The sequence below is a fragment of the Diuraphis noxia genome, unplaced genomic scaffold, assembly GCF_037042655.1.
Source record: "Diuraphis noxia isolate RWA-SAM2 unplaced genomic scaffold, SU_Dnox_SAM2 contig0001, whole genome shotgun sequence".
NCBI lineage: Eukaryota > Metazoa > Arthropoda > Insecta > Hemiptera > Aphididae > Diuraphis > Diuraphis noxia.
Genome location: NW_028301711.1, coordinates 63,031,241 through 63,053,002, shown reverse-complemented (window position 1 = coordinate 63,053,002; position 21,762 = coordinate 63,031,241). Strand labels below are relative to the sequence as shown.

The 21,762-nt window shown below is 27.4% G+C and overlaps 1 protein-coding gene across 1 annotated transcript in view; it reads right to left on the bottom strand.

Annotated features, from left to right (window-relative positions):
• Nucleotides 1–2,345: 2,345 nt before the first annotated feature.
• LOC107168139 (uncharacterized) overlaps nt 2,346–21,762 on the bottom strand; it is a 43,722-nt gene continuing 24,305 nt past the window's right edge. The window contains exons 2-7 of the mRNA XM_015517451.2: nt 4,112–4,654; nt 3,825–4,007; nt 3,649–3,739; nt 3,498–3,578; nt 3,324–3,415; nt 2,346–3,252 (exon numbers count right to left, since the gene is read on the bottom strand). Coding sequence (XP_015372937.2) covers nt 2,371–3,252; nt 3,324–3,415; nt 3,498–3,578; nt 3,649–3,739; nt 3,825–4,007; nt 4,112–4,654 — 1,872 coding nt within the window. The 3' untranslated portion in view covers nt 2,346–2,370. The remainder of the gene's footprint in view (nt 3,253–3,323; nt 3,416–3,497; nt 3,579–3,648; nt 3,740–3,824; nt 4,008–4,111; nt 4,655–21,762) is intronic.

Below are 21,762 nucleotides of genomic sequence, written 5' to 3'. Positions count from 1 at the left end.
GAAATAAAAATATATCACGTTAAATATTAAATACAAAAAATAGTTTTAAAATAATATATTCCACATAATTCTTTTAAATACAATACTACAAAAAGAAAAACTACCATGAAAAAATAATAATATACTATAAAAAAATTATTTTTCTGTTTAATGGACAATCTCATCATACATTATTAAAAAAATTACAATTCATTATATAAAAAAAAAAAATGTATGTATGTATAAATAATACAAGATACATAAACAAATTAAATATATAAATCAATAAGCTTAAAAAAAGGATAAATAAATGTATATAAAATCACATTGATGTATTTTTATCTATGTTAAGGATCTTCGCAAAGAATAAGAACATTGATAATAAAATATCATCGAAATAATATTATTCTATAATTAGATAACGTAAAAATGTTAAGATAACAATATTATTATGAAAAAAGTTTTGCGAAGGTTGAAGATCTACTTTATTAACAGATAATAAATCACATGTTTGTTGAACATATATTAATGGGAAAAATTATGATTTCATATGAATATACTAGTCAGCCTTTTTAGAAATTCATAATTAACTGTAGACATTAAATAAAATAATATAATAATTTAATTAACCAGAGGTGAATTATTTAAATACATATTATTAGATATACTGTCATGATTATTAAATTATTTTAGATTAACCACATAATACAATGGAGTTTACTAATAATCTAAGAACAGGCTGAAATAATACACAAGATATATAAACAAAAAATATGGTGAAAAATATACACAAATAATTAATATTATTTGATTTATTAAATAATTAAAAGCCTAAAAACTAAAACTGATGATGTTAATTTGGCAAAAGATGTGTTATTAAGATAAAGTAACACAATAAGGTAAATAATGTACTTTTATATAATAATAAATACATTAAAAGATAAATTTATATACATTTAACAATAAAGGATTGTAACGAAAATTTGTACTTCGTAAATGAAGCTTAGTATAGCTCAAATGCTATGCAATACAAAGAATTTAATATACATATATTTAAGATAACAGTTGATGAGATAAGTAACATACAAAAATGATTCATACATAAAAATAAATAAATAAATAAACAAACAAAAACACTGCTTACTTTAAGGTGTTTTTTGAAAAATGAAAAAAGCAGGTTAACTAATCAGCCTTAAAATAAAAACAAATACATTAATTTACTTCTTAGAAACATTTTTAGTTTTAAAAATATGTAATAATAGTAATACAAATATTAAAATTGCATACTCTTATTATATTTATGCAGTCTTAATAAACAAAATTAGGATGATTGGATAATATATATTTTTTTGTTTCTGATTGCCAACATTTAATTGAACATAATTTTAAACAAAATTAAATGTGTGTGATTAAGACCTAATGAGCGTTGTTAAGTACAATTTGGCTAATATAAAATAATTCAATAATATTAAATTGTACAATCAGTTTAAACACCTACATATTTCAAATGTAAGGAAGATCCAATAGATCTAGTGGATTAGCCCAACAGTATGAATTATGAAAGTTTAGGATTAAAAATATTTTCTCTCAAGATGGATAGTTAAATTTATATATATATATAAGAATCAATATTTATATTAAAATAATATATACTAATTTGTTTGGACTTCAAAATAAAAAGAAAGAAAAAAACATAGATTCTAGAAAATACTAAAAAAAAAATCAGAAAAAAAGACAAAATGGACAAATATGACGAATTTAACTAATCATCAAACATAAACTAGAGTATAAGTAAAAAACTTCAACTATAAACACGAATATCTTTCATAATAAATCAGAATTTTCATTTAGTGTGTTGATATCTATGTGAATAAATAAAGTTAACAAGTCCATTTGAAGCGACTTGTGAAAAATACATGCACATAAAATTAATACTTTTAGAAGATAAAAATAATTTAATTTAGATCTTTGTAATAAATCAAGAATATAAAAAAAAAAAAAAAAAAAAAAAAACAATTGAGTATGACATTATGTCACATCATTTTAGTCAACATTGAATTGAGGTCAAAATAAAAACATTGAAAATAATAAATTAGTCCAGGATTTTTAATAAATCAAAAATAAATATGGAGGTGCTATAAAGAAAAAAGAAATAGATAAGTTGCACGCATGCCATTTAAGGGTTTTTGTTTCAAATTATGAGATATAGTGTAACTACCCTCATAAAACACGAACAGAAGCTAATCTATAATAATTTTTTTTTTTTTGTTAATTATCAAATCTAACATTAAAATTAAAATACAAAATAATGACGAGTCCTGGACTATGAAATTAACATAAAAATTATGTACGTTTTAAGTAAAACATAGAAAGCTAAGTTGAGGACGGAGTTCAATTTTTCTTATTACGTTTCAAGTAGGAATCGGCATAGTGGCCTCCAATTCCTTGTGAATGTTGTCCAATATACATACCCTCAGGACTAAGTTCAGGGGATGGAGGAATACCTCTTTTTTGCCCACGAGCTGATTCATGTTGATTTGACAACGATGATGTGGATGAAGTAGGTGTCCAGATATTCGGAGCCAAAGGAGAATACATAGATTGCGGGGAGGGAGTTGAAGCGATACTCTGCATAGAGGACCATGTAGATGATGGCGAGTAACTCAAAGAAGATTTTTCAGGTGCAGCAATGGGACTGGCTAGATACGAATCAGTTGTTGAAGCCTGAGTATTTTTTGGCCACTGTTGATCCAAGTTAAGAGATAATGACGAACCAAATGGATAAGTAGGTGTAGTTGGAGTTGGTGTTGCTGGAGGTGTAGTAGTATTAACACCTCCATAGATATTAATCACAACATTTTGTTGTTGACTTATATTATGTTGACCAATATTATTATGTTGTTGTTGATGCACTAACTGTTGATTCATCTGTTGTTGAGCTATATGTTGTTGAGCTATTTGTTGAGCTAATTGTTGGCCAATACTTTGTAAATTTTGGTTTTGATATACTTTTTGTACTGCATCAATCTGATTCAAAGTACTACTGTTATTTGTTGTTTGTTGAACAGTATCAACAAAGGCAGGATTAAGGTTGGCAGTCAAACTTCCAAAGCCATTAGCCTTTTGTGTTCCAGCCATAATCTGAGCGGTTATAAGTTCTCTATAATAATTAGCCAGTAGTGGGTTGGTCAAGTCTGCATCAAATAATCCAGAATTCAAATGTGGTGGAACTTCTCCAACAGGCGGGCTAGGTAATAACCTTGAACCATAAGTCTAAAATAACAAAATAAAAAGATAATATAATTGTTTACAAATCAATTATAACAACAAAAAAATTAATTTACCTCTGGAGTGGTACCCATGTAAGATAAACTTGTTGGAGAATGCAACATAGTCGGTGGAGCTTTGCTATTCATTAAATGTGATCTCACTGTTGCTATAAATATTTATAATAAAAATCAGTTATAATATATTTAAGTCAATAAAAAAAATTAAATTTAACATTTTAACAAACTTACAGTCGTTAAAATCTTGCAATTCAGATCCCATTTGAGCGGCTTTGATTTGATTAAAAATAATATTTTGAAGATTTTGTGCAACTTAAATTTAAAAAAAAATTAGAAAAATAACTTTAAACTAATACTGTACAATTGCCTATTAGGTACTTACAGATTGGATTCTGTTTGGAAAGGTTTTGTAATGATTGCTCGATGACTTCCTGAGGAGGGTCTGGCAAGAGCCCACCGCATTTAGATTTACTCTTAAGAAAAAAAAAAAAACATTATTATTTTTTAAAATTAAAATTGAATAATAATAAAATATATTAAATGGTTTTACGCCATTACCGGTTCGTTCAAAAGTTTCAAAAACAAATTTATAGCTCTGACTCCGGGTATATAGTAAGTTATGCGAATATTATGGCCTCTCAGTGCATGTCCGTTCAACTCCGATTGCGCTCGTTCTGCATCTTCAGCTGTGTTATACTCAACTAGACCCCAGTCTAACGGACATCCATTTTTAAGCGCAATCTAGACAATAGATTTATTCGATTTAGCGTCGATTAAACAACAATAACATAATACGTAGTAGGTAACTATACTGTCGTGGTCGTTAATTCTATATAGATACTGACCTGGCAATATGGCGGATTCACGACTTTGGCGAACATTTTACGGAATTCGCTCATGTCTCTGAACGACTTGGGCAAGTTGTCCACATACAGGCATTTAGAATGAAGTGACTCGTACGTGATATGACTGCCGTCTAACCAATCGCAGACAAGTGTTTGGTCTTCGATCCCTTTGCCGTCCAGACCACATTTGGCCGTGATCGCGCACTCCTTGTTCAAATACTCGACGAATCCATATCCTTTGCTCTCGCCGGTTTTCTCACTGATTATCAGAAACGTCTTGCGAACCTCCCCGTACATTTGCACCAACCGAGTGAACTGATCCTCCGTGTAGCTGAATGGCAACCTGGCTACGCACAAAAGCATTTCAGTGGGAGTCGGGGACACTGGTATACGCTGTCCTCTCAACACGAATTGCTTGTGAAAATCCCATTCTTCCATCCTAAGTTCCGGGTCCTCCAAAGTGACTCGAGCCATGCTACTTCCAGATGTCGTACTGATATGAATGCTTTCAACAGGAAATTCGATTAAAAGTTTTCTGATTTCCTGTGACAAACAAAAAAATTATAATGTAAATTTTGTTTGTTATTTTATTATATATATAAACGAGTTATTATTACTATAGGTAAGTAGTTACTAATAATATAGAAGGACATATCGATTGGGGTGATACGATTCGAGGAACTGCCTTATATATAGAAAGAAGGCATACCTATCTATAATATGATATATTATATTATACCTTCAATAAAAACACGTGTTTATTTATTTTATATTTTTACTCTAATCAATAAAGAGTAAAGACCATAGGAAAAAAATTAACTCACATACCACTCGAGTGCTACCTGAATGATTTTTAACCTTACATTTAACTTATTGATTATTGTTTGAATTCAGTTGGAAATATTTAATTCAAAATTTTAGGTTGTTGCTAGAGTGGTTACCTATACTATATCTAACGAAAAAAAAAATGTACGACCTTACTCAAAAAACGTAGAAGGAGGTAAGAAGCACTTATAGATTTTATTGATACTGTCTTACGATTATTTAACTGACATTAATTACTTTTATATGTGATCAGTTTTTAATGTTTTTATTCACTAAAGGCATTCAAATTATTTAAATAAAATTACTAAAATGAGTTATTCAAATAATACACAGCATTTTTATTTTCTGATCATAGTCATTATTTCTACTAGTTAAACAAAACAAGTATTGTAATTAAGACAATCGAATACCACACATTAAGCCATACAAGTATGGAAAACATGTTGAAAAAAAGAAGCCCATCTAACAGTAGTCTAATTTAAACGGTATTTGAAATGTTTAATCAAATTTTTTGCTAACAATAAAATCTCAACAAATATGGCGTCATGTTAAAAAAAAATATGTTACTACCTATCGAATAAGTGAATAGGTAAACTGCACTTCCGGTGAATATCATGCTTCACTAATTTTTTATTCGGCACGGTGAACATTACATGCGACCATTTAACCCTAACGCATTGATTCGTCTAGCATAGATACAATACTATATTTTTTTAACAGCGATAATTTTTGTACGCGAATTAAAAAATATTTATAATAATTTAAACAGATGGGGCAATCATGACATATTTGAAAATAGTTATTTTATTTTTGTTATTGTTGTTATAAAAATTGTTCATAAAATAATATTATAATAATTAAAAATTTACAATCACCCTAAAAAGTAATTTATGGAATAATAATGCGGATACCATCAATCTTAAAACCATAACACAAACACAGAAACACTTCATCATAATAATACATAATTTCTCGTTTCCAAAAAAATAACCAAATATATTAAGTAAAGCCCACGACATTAATTTAATGAAAAATGTAAACAATACATTATCAGATTATGTGTCAGTAATCATGCAATACATAAAATCTACAAGACCATTTAGTTTAATAGTGATCGTTTATGTTCAAAAATTTAAAAGTATATTATACTCTTCAAAAAATAATAATAATAATAATACGTAACACGATCCGGATAGACTCAAATGTTTTTTTTAAACTAAATACATCATACAGTGCAGTCAAATGTGTATAAGCACGGCTAAATTACAATACTCGGTCATGTACGGAAGTAATTTTTTACAGACACACAACACGTGTTGTTCCCTTACGAAACGCACTTTTATATCATGCCTAATATTATTGTTATGTAATCAAAAAATAAATAAACAAATACCTTAATCGTTCAATGATACCGAAATTTTTTTACAATTTTAAACTCTATCCAAGCACAGATATTTACGATTGTCGGGTTGTATATTTTTATACAGTTTATACATAATAGGTTTCAAGATGACAACAATTTTTTTGCATATTAAAGTGAAATTACGTATGTGATATTTAGAAGCGCCCAACTCTATTATTAGGTGTAGCGGTTGCTACACCTTTAAAATAAGGATGGGTGGGTATAATAACATAAAATAATTGACTTGAAATATGTTCATTATTAATTATCATATTGGTTGGTACCTATTTACTAATATTATCAGTTAAAATATGATAAAATAATATAATTTTAAGTTTGTGAAGGGGCGGGTGGGTGAGTAAAATTATTTCTTGCTACACCTGAAAAATATATCTTGGGCGCCACTACAGTGATATTCAAAATTGAATAACATTTTAAAATAATATTTCGTCTGGAAGTAGGTTATATAAAAAATACTTTTTGTCGACTATGAACTTACGACTATGATAACTTCTTATTCATTATCTTGCAGAGAAATTGTATAAACAAAATGATTTGTACACCTAATACATTAATAATTATCAAATAAACATGAACAATGAACAATTTTTTGTTTTACTATTATACTTCCAAGATCGTTTCTGCACATAGATCACAATTTTGATATTTGAAAGTGCATAAAAGTTCATGCTCCACACACAACCATCGGCATTCAAAAAACATAAATATTATGACGCGTGTACCTATAATGTATTTGAAAACTTTAATTTTTTTTCTTAGTATGCAAACATTTAATTAAAGGTGAGTTAGGTGAAAGGTTATTTATTTTATATATATAAATGGTATTTAATCTAGGAAGTTTACGGATAAACAAAAAAAAAATTTAATATTTGAAGTGCATCTCGGGAATGTACCTATAATTGCCGTTTTGGAGTTACTCCCGAGAACTCTAAGCAGCAAAATATAAAGCAGTATCTGTATACTGTTTATGAACACTAGTATTACTATTATTAGTGTTATTATTACGTAAACGCAGTCATGATATTATAACATTTAAAGTTTTACGGGTTTTACGTGTATTATGGGGGCCACTGAAGTAAATAGTTATTTATTTCGTACGGCCGTCATAATATGTATAGATATAATTTGATTTTGTTTTTGTTTTTATTATCGCATCTTTGGAGGAAAAACACTGAACATACTTCTCGCGGTGTCCAATCACGCTGTAAGGCCCGCCCGTATATAATTTTATTATGATATTCCGTGCTGAAACGCAAAACATGATTTTAAAAAAAGAAAAAGAAGTGAAACAGATGGCTGGATTCTAATAATTATTAATATATGTCATTTTTTTTCCATTTACTAAGAGACATTACATTGTACCATATACCTTCAACAGTCGTAGCAAAAGAACTCGGCAGTGGTGATATCACCATTAATATTACATTGTATATTATGTAGGGTGAATCATCCAGCACGCTCATGTAATTATTAATACTTAGGTATTTTTAAATGATTGAATGTTTTGTACCATTTACTCAGAAGAAGTGTCCTGTAAGCTATAGCAGTGTAATAGTAATAACTTATTTTGTTCAAATGAGAATCAAATTGGTTTGTGTTAATTGTTATGCAGATGTTTTCATGACAATTGTTATGTAATAACTAGATCGAAATTCGAACTTTCAGTTTTAAGTATTTTAAGTTTTAATATTATATCAGAGATGAAAAAGTTTTTATTTTGTTGCTTTTCTATATTATTTACAAATAACGTTTTTGATAATTTTATTTTATTTTTTTATATATTCTTCTAAGTAATAATATTAACACGCATTATTGGTAGGTACCTACTTAAAAGCTAAAATTATTTAGGTACCTACTCTTAATATTAAAATTTTCAATTAAAAAGCTTTTTAATTTTAAAAGTGCACTTGGTAAAGTGAATAACTATTCTAGAGTAAATAATAAAAATAATCCTGAACTTAGAAGTTAGAAGTTTAACATAAAATTGTATAAAATACATCTAAACATTAAAATAAAAAAATGCTCTAAGACATTGAAACAAAAACAATAAATAAGAATGACAAAATAAAGATAAACACTAATGAAAATAAAATTAAAAACAGTTTTTTATTTAATAATTAATAATTCATTTTTAATGTTCATCATATATTTTTTTTGTTATGGTATAATTTAGGTACTTTCGTTTTCATTTTTGATTTCGTGGTTATATTATTTTGGTTTTTTAGTTTTTGTTATCGTTTTAGTTGTTTTTTATTTAATAAAATTTTCCATCCCTGTCTTATTATGTATTACGAATAATAATAAATAATAGCTTTTCTTGTTAATAATAGGTAATGATAATAGGTTTGAAAAATATGGAGGCGATTTAAACGACGATTTAAAAATTATAGAAATTATTAATTAATCAATATGTTTTATAATTATTTATGTGATTTATTCTGTTATTATTATGGTATATTATACATTTTAATAACTTAGAAATTACTAATTCAATTTTGATTGACACATTAACATTTTCAACAAGAAAAAAAATTACTGGTTATCAATTTACAGTAAAAAAGGTTGGTTTTCATTTGTAAAGAAGAGGTTTGTACCGTCGTAGGACTTTCCCCTATATTATGTCAAAATCTAAACATTTGAAAATAAAGCCTTTAAGTACGTATATAGTATACCGCCTAATTAAAAATGTCCTATATATCAGAATTCAAATACATAATAAAATAGAAAAAAGGGTTATCATACTTGGCAAATCCTCCTGCATATATATAATATAGTTAATTATCTGCAGTAGATTGTTTGTTGTTGTCTCCCAAAAATTATTTTTTGACGGTTATAAACATCGCCCAGGTGGCACGGGCATGATTATAACGATGCGATGTCATACGACTGTAGTCGAACCACACTACGTATTTTAAACGATGATGGTCGATGATGATTTAGGTTATCGTTAGAAAAACATACAGCAGCTACGTTCAATAATATTGACCGCATTCGTAAAATAATAAGCGAATTTTATCGGTCGCAAAATCCATATTATAATGATATTCGGCAGAACTACACAGATGGCACAATCGTTATTTTCGTTTATCTGCTTTGTGCACAGCGAAACCGAACTCTAAAAGTTTATTGATGTGTACCACGTTAGTGGAAATTCTAATAAATTATCTCAGAGGAGAACGATGCAGAATATTGCGCCGACTAAAACAACACCATGAATTATAATAATTTTATAGACTATAAGTATTCGACTAGAATCGGCGAGGTCCGAGAAAAATTCTTAATCAAATCACGAATTTAATTCAAATGGCATCACACATTTTTGTGATAATAATATAATATTAATCCATCAATACTATTTTATTGAATAAAATTCTGTTAGACCGTTTTCGTGATGAGAGTTGCAGGATTTAGGACTAATGCCAACTATCCAAAAAATAAAATAAATAATAATACTGCAACTCATTCAAGTGCTTAAATGTTATGTCTAAAATACATCTATTGTAAAAAGTTTTAAAATCAAAATTACAATTTTGAATTTCAACGGTAATTAAATACACTAAATGCGGCAAAATCGTTGTCATTTTATAACTTATAAGTTATAACATATCTTAACAAAAATTGCATGGTTAAGAAGGAATCAACTTTTCATTGAAGTTTTAACGTAGATAAAATAATGAAAATAAAAAATATAATATTAATATTAAAAATGTCGAATATTGAAAAAATCTTCAATATGTATTAGAGATAACTAAAGCGATTGCAATCGCATATTATTACATAATGTATGCACGGCGAACAGCGATGATGTTTAAACGGTTTTGCAATTTTAAGTACATTAAAAACTCTATCAGCCGTATTTTCCTTCTAAACATTACACAATAACATGGAAGTTGAACCATATTTTTCAGAACAGCCTTAATATATCAGCATCTACAGGCAGCTAGAAATAATACGAACTAGTATTTTTCTGGAAACAAAATATTATACATAGGAGAATATTAAAATCTGCAGATTTCGAAGTATGTCGCTAACTTTAACGGTTAAGTTAATTGTTAAGACTTAATTTCAATCAATAGGTACATATAATATTTCAAAAATCTGCCGTCTTAAATAATCCATCGTACTTTTACGCTTATGCAATACATTTTTCTTTCAACGTTTTGATAAAGTCGCACTTTTTATTATAAACATTTACAATATGACAAGCACAGTTAATACTTATAACTAAAAGACTATAATCTATAACTTACACAGGAATTTCAGAGATTTCAGAAATCATTGGGAAGCGTGTCCACGGAAATAATATGATTTTCGAGCAATATTTACAACCAAGGAATCACAACACGTCGTATGCCTGTATGCGGAGCTGCAGTTTTCGGCTATACACTATCATTTGTGTTTATGAGGTTTCGTCTTAAGACACCACAATTAAAATAATCATTAACATTGGCACAACTAGCGGGAAATTTGCTGCAGGGTAAGTGAATTTTTCAGGTCCCGGATATATAAGAGACCAACGTCCCAATATGAACATTTTCATAATGCAATAAAAATAATGTACTATAAAGTCTATAACAGCGGTTCCCAACCTGTGTATCGCGTGCTCATTTAAGGAACGCCATGCACGGCTCATCCGAGAATGAAAAAAATTATTAAATTATATATAAAAAATTTATTGTAGTTGAAAAGACAAAAAATTATCTTACGTACAAAATTACTTGGAATACTATCTGTATATCCAATATTAAATATAGTGTTTCTAATATGTGACGAATAATTCAATAATAGATAAAAACTGATAAAAATATTGCCAAACTTTCCAAAAATAAACAACCTCAAATATCTCATTAATTATTAGTTTTTCACTATTAAAACAGAATTTTTTCTTTTTACTTTCAACTATAAAATTATAATTTGTTAATAATATAATGTTCGGTAAAATTATTTAAATCAGTTATGAATGAAAACTAGTGTTTATTTTTATCACGTTTCTCGTGAAATTCACAAAAGGGCATCTAACAAAATTAGTACAAACAATAGGGCACCGCCTGCTAAAAAGATTGGGAACCGCTGTAATAGTCTATAATAAACATATATGACCATTTACGCGTTATATTATATTATAACTTTTTTTTTGTTCATCCGCTATTAGTGATGGGTCATCGGGTATTTACCCGATGGGAAATATTGGTGGGTAAATACCCGGAATTTACCCATATTTCATTTACCCACCCAAATTATTATTTTATTTTTTTTAAAGTGGTCATACTCTAATTTATGCACGATAAGATCTATATTCCGCAGTAAAGTTACTAGTTGAAAATTAATGTCATGTAAATGTAATATGTTGTTACTTGTTATATTAATCGTTAGATAAAAGCCTCGTTGTTAGTTATTGTTTTGGCCTTTGAATTTATTATTCTTTTCTTTATTTTGCGTTGCACTTTTTTCCTTATAACAAATTATAGGATGCAAAAAAAGATATTGTTTGGCGATATTTCCACCAGAAAAAAAACTCAAAGAATTTCAATTCGCTAATGTAAATAAAATGAACGCTTACATCGTTATATGTCAAGCGTGTCCTAGTCTGTAACAGGGTTGGGACGTATTATACCTCACGTATTAAACGTCCAATTATACGTATGTTTTATACATAGGTACAAAATCTGTTTTCTGATAACAGTTACTATCATTTTATTACCCCAATTCATAATATGGTACAGTATTGTATCTTAAAACTTAAAAGTCAAAATTACTAACAAACATATAATGAAAGAACATGTATAACAATTAACAATAAACATATTTTCTCAAGTTAGGTATTTAGTTTTGTACTTGTGTTTATTTAAATAAAGTTAATATTATTAATACAAATTAAAAAAACATCAACAATAAGTGTAAAAAAACTACAAGGATTATTATTTTAATCACTATATAACACCTATAACTATTAAGTATAAACTAATGATATTTAGGTATTATTTTAAAAAAACATATGGTTTTATTGTTTTATACCGTATAAAACGTATAATACGTTATTGACACGTATAAAACTTTTATACAATCATTTGCCCAACCCTGTTCTGTAATTAAACTTTTTTCAAAATCAAGCAGAAATATAAAAGAAGTTTATGTTGAAGAATTTGAAGAAAACAGTATTGATATTCCTTCAACTTCTATAAAATGCAATTACAATTTAAAAGGATTCTTGGACAAAATGGACAGCAAAGAGAATGTAAGTATTTTACAGTTATCATGTTTATTAGGAATATATTGTAACGAGATTTAGTTTTGCTTTTAAATTTGTTTTAACAAATAAGTAGTTAAAAGTGCACTTCGTTTTTTTATTGTAAAATAACTAGGTAGGTTTAATATTCTTGACACTTAATTTAATATAGTTTTTTAAGAAGTTAATTTTTGCCCATAAGCAATCAAATAATAATAATTAATAACCTATGGATTAAAAGTTACTGATTTTTTTTCACAAAATATACTAGCTCAAAAATTGGCTCATACAATGTTTGTCAGTGGTACACCTCTAAGTATCATTGAGCGTCCAGCTTAGGTTAAATTGTTCAAAACTCTTCGACCTGCCTTCAAACTTCCAACGCATATAACAGTGTCTAAGTTATATCTTGATACAATTTACAATGAAATGCAAGCTAATATTTCTGTAGAGTTGAATGAAACAACCACATTACACCTTCAACTAGACGGTTGAAGCAATATCAGGAATGAAGGTATTATTAATTTCATTATTAACAAACCTGAACCACGTTTTGTAACTTTCCTGGATACAACAGACAATAGACACACTTCTGAATGGAAGAAACATAAAAATGAAATAATTAATGTAATTGAAATGTATGATACATCTAATTCTTTGTTTTAATTGGAAACAACGCCGGTAATATGCAGAAAGCATTTAAATTAGTAAAAAATTAATTTCCACACATTGAAGGCTTGGGTTGTATACCTCACAGTCTACATATTTTATTTAATGGCATCTGTAAAAGTGAAACAATTTCTAACTTGAAGAAAACTTGTCAATTGTAAAGTCTATTAAGGCAAGTCAAGTTTTATTAGCAAATTTAAACAAACATGGAACTCTTCAAAATATTAATGTTGCTTTAAAACTTCCAGTAATAACACGTTGGGGAAGTTTCTTATTTTGTCTTGAAAGTCTAACAAAAAACAAATGTTCTCTTCAAGCACTTGCAATCGACAATAATATTGTGGATACTTTAAAAAAAGAAATAAAGAATGTACTTCTTGATTACTCTTTTTGGGAAAATATCACAGCAATGCTTGACATACTTACACCAATTGTACATGCTATACACATAGTGGAATCGAATGAACCAATCATTCATAAGATATTAAATTTTATAAATGATGTTGAAAATACTATTAAAGATCAACTATTTACATCTCCACTAAGTTGGAATGAAACATTACTTGTAAAAGAAAATATCTTGTCTAGAAAATACTTTATTTAAAAAAAAATATTTATTTAGCAGCTTATTTTCTTGACCCTGCTACTAGAGGAAAAAATTTAACTGGACCTCAGAATATTGATGCAATTGAATATATATGTAATGTTACAAAAAACATGAATCTTGATGTTATATGTGAATTGACCAACTACCAGTCAAATCAAAGTGTTTGGGCGAAACCATTTTTATGGGATAACTTATATAAAATTGAGCCAATTGACTGGTGGAAATTTTTATGTGGAAGGCATTGATGTCTCAAAAGTTGCGATTAAAATGCTAACAGCTCCAGTTACTTCTGCTGCAACCGAGCGCAGTTTTATTACTTACTCATGGATTCATTGAAAAAGAAGAAATCGATTAACTAATGACAGAGCTGGAAAATTATGTGCAATACCATACAATAATAAATTACAAAATTTGAAAAACATAAGTAACTCTCCTAATTCAAATTTAAATATTTTTTTTATTGAATCTAACAATCAAACAGAAGAAAATGAACCAATAGATATAAAAAGCCCCCAAGAAGAAAGATTTGAAAGTGAATCTGAAGAAGCAGAAGGAGAAGATTGTGTTGTTGATAATATAGGTACATTCAGACTGAAAGGACCAGACTTTTTGATTATTTAATTTTGTTGTTTTTTAATTGTTTAAATAGTTGTTTGTTGATTATCAAAAGTATGATACAAAGCAGTATTATACTTAGAGTATGATTTTAAAAGCGCCTAGTAATTATATTTTTAACTAATTATTATAAAGATTTTATAATTTAAATTTTAATGTACTAACACTTGAATCAAAATAATGTTGATATGTGAATGTGATGATATTATTCCAAAAAGACTGATACATTTTGTTAATTAATTTATACACTCATTACCAAAAGCTGTAAAAATTAAATTATATTTCATTGTTAGTACTTAGTTGTTTTTACTTTTTTCTATTAGTAGTTAATTGTGATTAATAATGATTAATGGTTAATACTATTTAATAGTGAATAGTTATATGTTTAACTAAAAAATAAAAATTTGTTTTAATAATTTCATTAGACTTTTAAGACTATTGTTTAATGACTAAATTTATATTTAAACATTTATAAAAGTACACATTTATAAATACCCAAAATACCAGGTAAATACCCATCATTATCCACTATGTTCAAACATCGACGAAATTAATAAAACTGTGATAAGCAATAAGTATAAGTTTGATCATTTCAAATAAGCTTAAATATCATTACAATTAATATCAATTAAATAAATTTAAAAAAACTATTAGAGGTTAAGTTAAATGAGTTTATCAAAGTAAAACGTCAAGTTTCATAAAACAATTTAAAGTTTAAAATATATGAGCCCCAGTAGACTAACTTGTACCACCAACATAACAACAACTACATAATAGAGCATAATATGTGATGTGTACATAGTATGCACCACAACTTCATCGTATAATATAAATCATGTATATTGTGTCATACTATCAGGGTCGGACCGCAGGTCCGCGATCGCGGACTGGGCCCCCAAACTTTATGTTCATATTTTAAATTTAAATAAGATTACCATTTTTTTAGTAACTGTATTTACTTATCTTAGTCATTGGTCAAATAATACAAAATAAATTAATAAATTATATAAAACAAGCTAAACTGTTTAGTATTATGGTACGCAAGGTTTCTGTTTTAGACCAGCTTGCTATCTGTGCTATCTGTAATATCTGTGTTAGATATGTTTTAAATAATGAAGTCCACGAAAAACTTTTAAAATTGATAATAGCTTATGACTCCAGCGAAAAGGTTTATATGATTTGATTTCAAGCGAATTTCATAAATTAACTTTAGATATTTCTAAAATTGTAGGTTGCTCATTTGATGGAGCAGCTAATATGAAAGGGACATACAATGGTTTACTATCACATTAAAAAAACAAAAATCCATTATGTGTATACACACATTGTGTAGGTCATGTTTTGAATTTGGTTATGGTCGATTCATCGGAATGTTGCGTGAATGCAGAATTTCTATTCGGTTAAGTACAACAATCATCTACATTTTTATTAGATTCCTACAAAAGAATGAAAGTTTAACAAAAAAATACTCATACAAGTAATGATAAACTTAGGAGATTAAATTTAATTGGTGCTACACGATGGTGGAGCAAAGACAAAGCATTAAGCTCTATTATAAAATTTAATGAAACTGACATAAAAATTCAAGATTTTTATTATTTTTAAATTTTTTTCTAGAAATAATTTCAAATCACTCTACATTTGACTCAAAAACAAAATTCACTGCTCGCACTCTATTACAAAATTGGTCTAAGTTTGATGTGTTTATGACTGCAGCAATTAATCTGAACATATTTAGTATTAGCTCACCTATTTCTAAATTTCTTCAATCTCCGTCATTAAACTATCTAATTGCTTTTAATATGATTAACAATTTGCATAAAGAAATTAGATCTAGAAGAGATAATGCTGATAGTATATGCATTAATTTTTATTCTAAAGTTAAACATTTTAATACAGAAATAAATAAAGAGCTAGAATTAAATAGTAGTAATTTCACTATAAAAAATGATTTTAATGAGGGAAAATCTGTAGGTAGAGTATCAAAAAAAAAAAAAAAATGTCTGGTGAAGAAGCAACAGATGAACGGCCAAATATGTCACTAATTGATAGGTTTAAAATTGAAACATTTAATTATATACATGATATTTGTGAAAACAGCTTGGATAAACAGTTTATAAGTAATACAAAATTACTAAGTGATTGCGTTTGCCTGGATCCTAAAAATTTTAATTCTATAAAAAATGAAGTACCTGCAAATGCATTACTATAGAATTCTAACAATTATTGATAGAAACACACTTGCATAATGTGAATTACAACAATTTGCTTTACAGTTTGATTCTATTACTAAAACTTTTGAAGCTACTTTTACACATTTAACTGAAAACTCCCAATTTCCTATTTATGAACATGAGCTAGATTTAGATGAAGATCAAGCATCTGTAATTGATCTATCCAATAATTGTTTAGGATGTGCTTTCAATGTGTTATATAATATAGTTCAACAGTCTGGTTGTTTTAACAATAAATATTATGCATATAAATTTGTATTAACTTTGCCATGTATCCAAGTTACTTGTGAAAGAACAAATTAAAAAAATATTAAAATAAAACTAAGATAGACTATTTTCCAAGATACAATGGAAGCATTATTATTAATGAATATAGAAAGAAATGTTAAAATTGATAAAGAAAGTGTTATTGATTGTATTGCAAAGAGTTCTAATGAACTTTCAAAACTTTTGCTAAATTGAATTGTAATTTATTTAAATTTTTTAATTATTTACATTTAAATGTTTATTATCATATTATGTATTGTTTCATATTTGTTAAAATCAAACAAATTGCTATAAATAAAAGTATGTGTGTAAAATATTACACTTTTATCTAAAATGTTTATCATTATAATGTGTTTTGTTTTATTCCATATAATTGTTATCTTATTTAAATACAAAAATGGAGAAGTAGAGAACGGACTAACAATTTATATTCCAACCTTAGTAAGGCCGTAAGGGCCCTTTCATCAGATCGCAGACTGGGCCTTTTGTTGCCAGTCTGACCCTGCATACTATACAATTTTAAATAATATTGCCAGTGAGCGCCGTTGTACGAAACTTTTATTGATAAAAATGAGCCGTTGACAGTTTTTTTTTTTTGTGAAAACTACGTGTTCATAATATTTAGTGTACTTTTCGCAAAAATAGGATGGACGAACAGTACATACCTATAATATCAAACGAACAAAAGTCAACACACATTATATCTACTAATTATCTACATAATCTAATATTTTATAATATTATATACAAATCATTAAATGGTGCGTACCTACACATGTGGTACATAATAAAAACGTTTATGAATACGATTTTTCTTATAGAGCACATACAACTATATAAGAAATGAGTATTATTATTATGTCGTCAACGGGACGTGTATATTATGACGAGTCAATTCATTGATAATAATAACAAATCTATGACAATGAAACGGTGCACACGCTGCTCTTCTTGCTGGCGAAGCAAAATATTACAATGATGATATATTTAATTGGTTATTTTTCTTTTTCTTTTTTAATCAACCCGTTCAACAAACAAACTCATTTCAAATTTATTTTTGCTAATGAAATGCTGTTGATTGTGAGACAACATAAGAACAGCCATCGATACATGAGACTCTTCTCTATTCTATAAAAACAGTAAAGAGTCAAACTTTTGAAACTTTTGTACGATAGAGAAAAGGATTTACCGACCGATTTGATAGGATAATCTAAATAAAAGTGTCATACTGATCTTGTACGGATTGCGGTGAGTGTTAAAAACATTTAATGAAAAAGAGGTAAAAATTAGGATCACGCAAAAATAAATAAATCTATTTGTATTATTCTAAGAAGCCAGTATGTCTGTCAACGATAAATAACGGGAAAAAATTTTCGAAAAAAAAAATGCTTAACAGCGAGTAATACCTAACAGCATTATAGGTATATAGTTTTAGACTTCTTATTATTATAAACCGTGCAACTGAAAATGTTCAATTAAATTATGTACCAGTTTATAGCTTCATAAAAAAAAACTTTATGCTGTTACAGTTTTACACGTCGGTTAAGCGTAACATACTATACCTAATACATCAAATCGATATTATGGTTTTGTGTAGTTTTAATTATTTTGTTGTAGACCGTAAACCATAATATTTGCATATCTAAATCGTCGATAGTTAAGTAATAATCTCAAATAATACAATACCCACAAGATATTATATTAAAATGCTTGCATACATAATATATCAATTTTTTATCAGGCGTAGAAACCAAGACGATAATTTACAAATAATAAAACTTCGAAACCAAGAACGATAAATTACGTAGAACGAAATATCTCAAGACAAAATTATATTGAATGCAATTGATAACAATTACATATAGTGTTTAGTCGAAGTGTATGAAATCAATGCACTCGAAAAATGTACGATGAATACAATATGGTAAACACGTCCACACAAACACAAACTATGGTTATTGATCGAATCTAGGAATAAAATCCAGTAAAAAACCCGTCTATGGGAAACAAAAACCCCTAACCAACAAACACTGAACAGTTAATGATTATGCTCTAAATATTTCAAATTTCCAATTGTTCTATGAATTATCGGAATTATTATATTGTTTATTAATAAATAATTATGTAACAGTTTTTATACTTTTGTATTATCATATTATTTTTCGTTACCAGATCATATGAAATAAAAATAAAAATAATAAATGGGAAAATGACAATAGACAAAAGTATATTAAAAACTAAAAATATAGTAGATACTTATAATAACTACCCAAGTTAAAAAAGGCGGGTAAGTCGTGGATGTCGCTCTGCTGTACAGTAGGTTACAAGTGGGTTACTGTAATGGATGGAATTAAATTTGAATCCAATGATATTAAATCATTGTATACGAAAAACGATTCTGAGCGAAGACGGTTTATCTGTCTAGGATATATTATAGATTAAGAAAAATTTTTCAAATCTTAGATTTAAAATAAATTTTTTTTATGAATTTCTAGCAAAAAATAATTTATGAATTTTCGTGATTTTTATGTATGTTGTCAAAATTCGAACTTTGAATCCTTGTAAAAAAAAAAATTGTGACTGATTTTATTTTATTTTTCAACTGCTATTGTTAAAATGTGTTAGAAGTCTTGTATTAAATTTTCAAGCTTTTCTACCGAACAAATACATTTTTATCAATATTAATTTTAAAAAAACTAAAAAAGTTGAAAAATTAAAATATCAGTAAACAGCACAAAACAAATCTAAATATTTTGAAAATTTTATCAAATATAGAAAATGCCTATATAAACATTAGGTAAGTGAAAATTTCAAGTATCTGCGTTCATTTGTTTCAGACTTTTAGAGTTACACCAAAATGAGAAAATCACTAAATGTGAAATCCAGTGAAAATCCAATGTTGTAAAAATTTAAATTTCAAATGCTCATACAAATTTAATTTGAATTTCCGGTGGACTTTTTATTTGTGATAAAGACTGAAAAAATTGTAAGGAATCTTGTATTAAACTTTTAAATCTAAGATTTAAAAAGAAAATTTTATATGAGTTTCTAGCTTAAAATAATTTGTGAATTTTTGTGATTTTTACGTATTTGTCAAAATTCAAACTTTGAATGCTTATAAAAAAGAATTGTGACAACGAATTTCTTTTATTTTTCAACTACTATTGTAACAATATATTAAGAGCCTTGTATTAAATTTTCAAGCTTTTCTGCCTAACAAATCAATTTTTATTAATATTAATTTTAAAAAACTAATAATGATCGAAAATTTCAAATGCCTATGAATAGTTCAACTTAAGTCGAAAATTTTTTAAAATTGCATGGTGGATAGAATATACTTATATAAACATTCGGTGAAGATTTCATATATCTATGGTCATTTGTTTTAAAATTACATCAAAAACCAAAATCGATTTTGTTAGCACGTATTTACGGTTATGTATTGTTGTTTAACATAGAATTAGTTTAATATTGTTATGTAATAAATACAACAGAGTATTTTTAATATTAATTTAGTTAAACTTATTACAATAACTGTGAATTATGTCACTACTACTATGAATTAAAAAAGAAAATCACTAAATATTAATATAACCAAATGATTTTTATCAATATTACCAACCAAATGCGTACATTAGATTCTCTTGAGGAGAAGGATGACATTTTTTTTTTAGTGCTGACAGACAACAGTGCTGTTGCAAGTGCAACCTTCTGTTAGTTACTCCATGTAAAGTATTTGATAAAAATAAAAATAAATATACTAATATTGGTTTTTATTTTACTCTGTTTTATTAATTTACAAAATAAAGTTTAGTTTTCTATTTTTCATACACAACTCTAATTACTTCTTCTATTGAAATTCTGTTTTTTTGTGACACGATCAGACATTCAGACGGTTAGGGATATAGGCAAGACTTTGAAGGCAGATAGTAAAACCTCTCAGTCTTAGCTATCAGTTCAGACTTGTAGAGTTTGGTCGTAACGCCACTCTATTATAGTTTACTATGGTATTTTTGTATTAAGTATATGATTAATAACATAGGGGCAAATAGGGGGGACTTAGGGGATTTCAAAATTAGCACCCTCAAATAATGTTCGTGTTTTTGAATCTAAAACTTCTTACAGAAAAAAAAATCTAAAATAAGAAAATGCATAGCTTAGGTACCCTTAATTTTTTTTTGAATCGAAATTGCGCCTATTAATAAACACACGTTATATTATAGGTACCTACATCAAGTATTCATTTTGCTGAGTTGATAATGTATACCTATTTATATAATGTATTAGGTATATTATATCTGTGATTATACCTTACCTATATTATTTTATAATTTTACGTTTTAAAATTCCCGCTAAAATATTAATTCGCATTAAAGCGTTTACATGTATTTCTTAATCCCGAAGTAAGAGTTAATTCGATTTGATGAATCGAATTAGATAATAAATGCGCATTAGTTTAATGCGAATTAAAAATGCGTTTATATGCACCCAACTCCCGGGTTAACTCAACGCGCATTAACTATTGCATATAAACGTGGTAACTATTTATTATATTTAGGTATTTTATTAACTATTAATTTTAAAAAAAAAAAATGATTTCTAATAAAATATGCAGTGGTGGGTTTAAGGAAGGAGTATGTGGGCGTTAGCCCCGCCTGGGACTAAGTTATTTATTTTAAGACAAGTATTATGATACACCAATCAATAATTATTATAAAATATCTTCATTGAAGAATATGGTCTAAACCAGGGGTCGGGAACCTGCGGCTCTTTGGATAATTATCA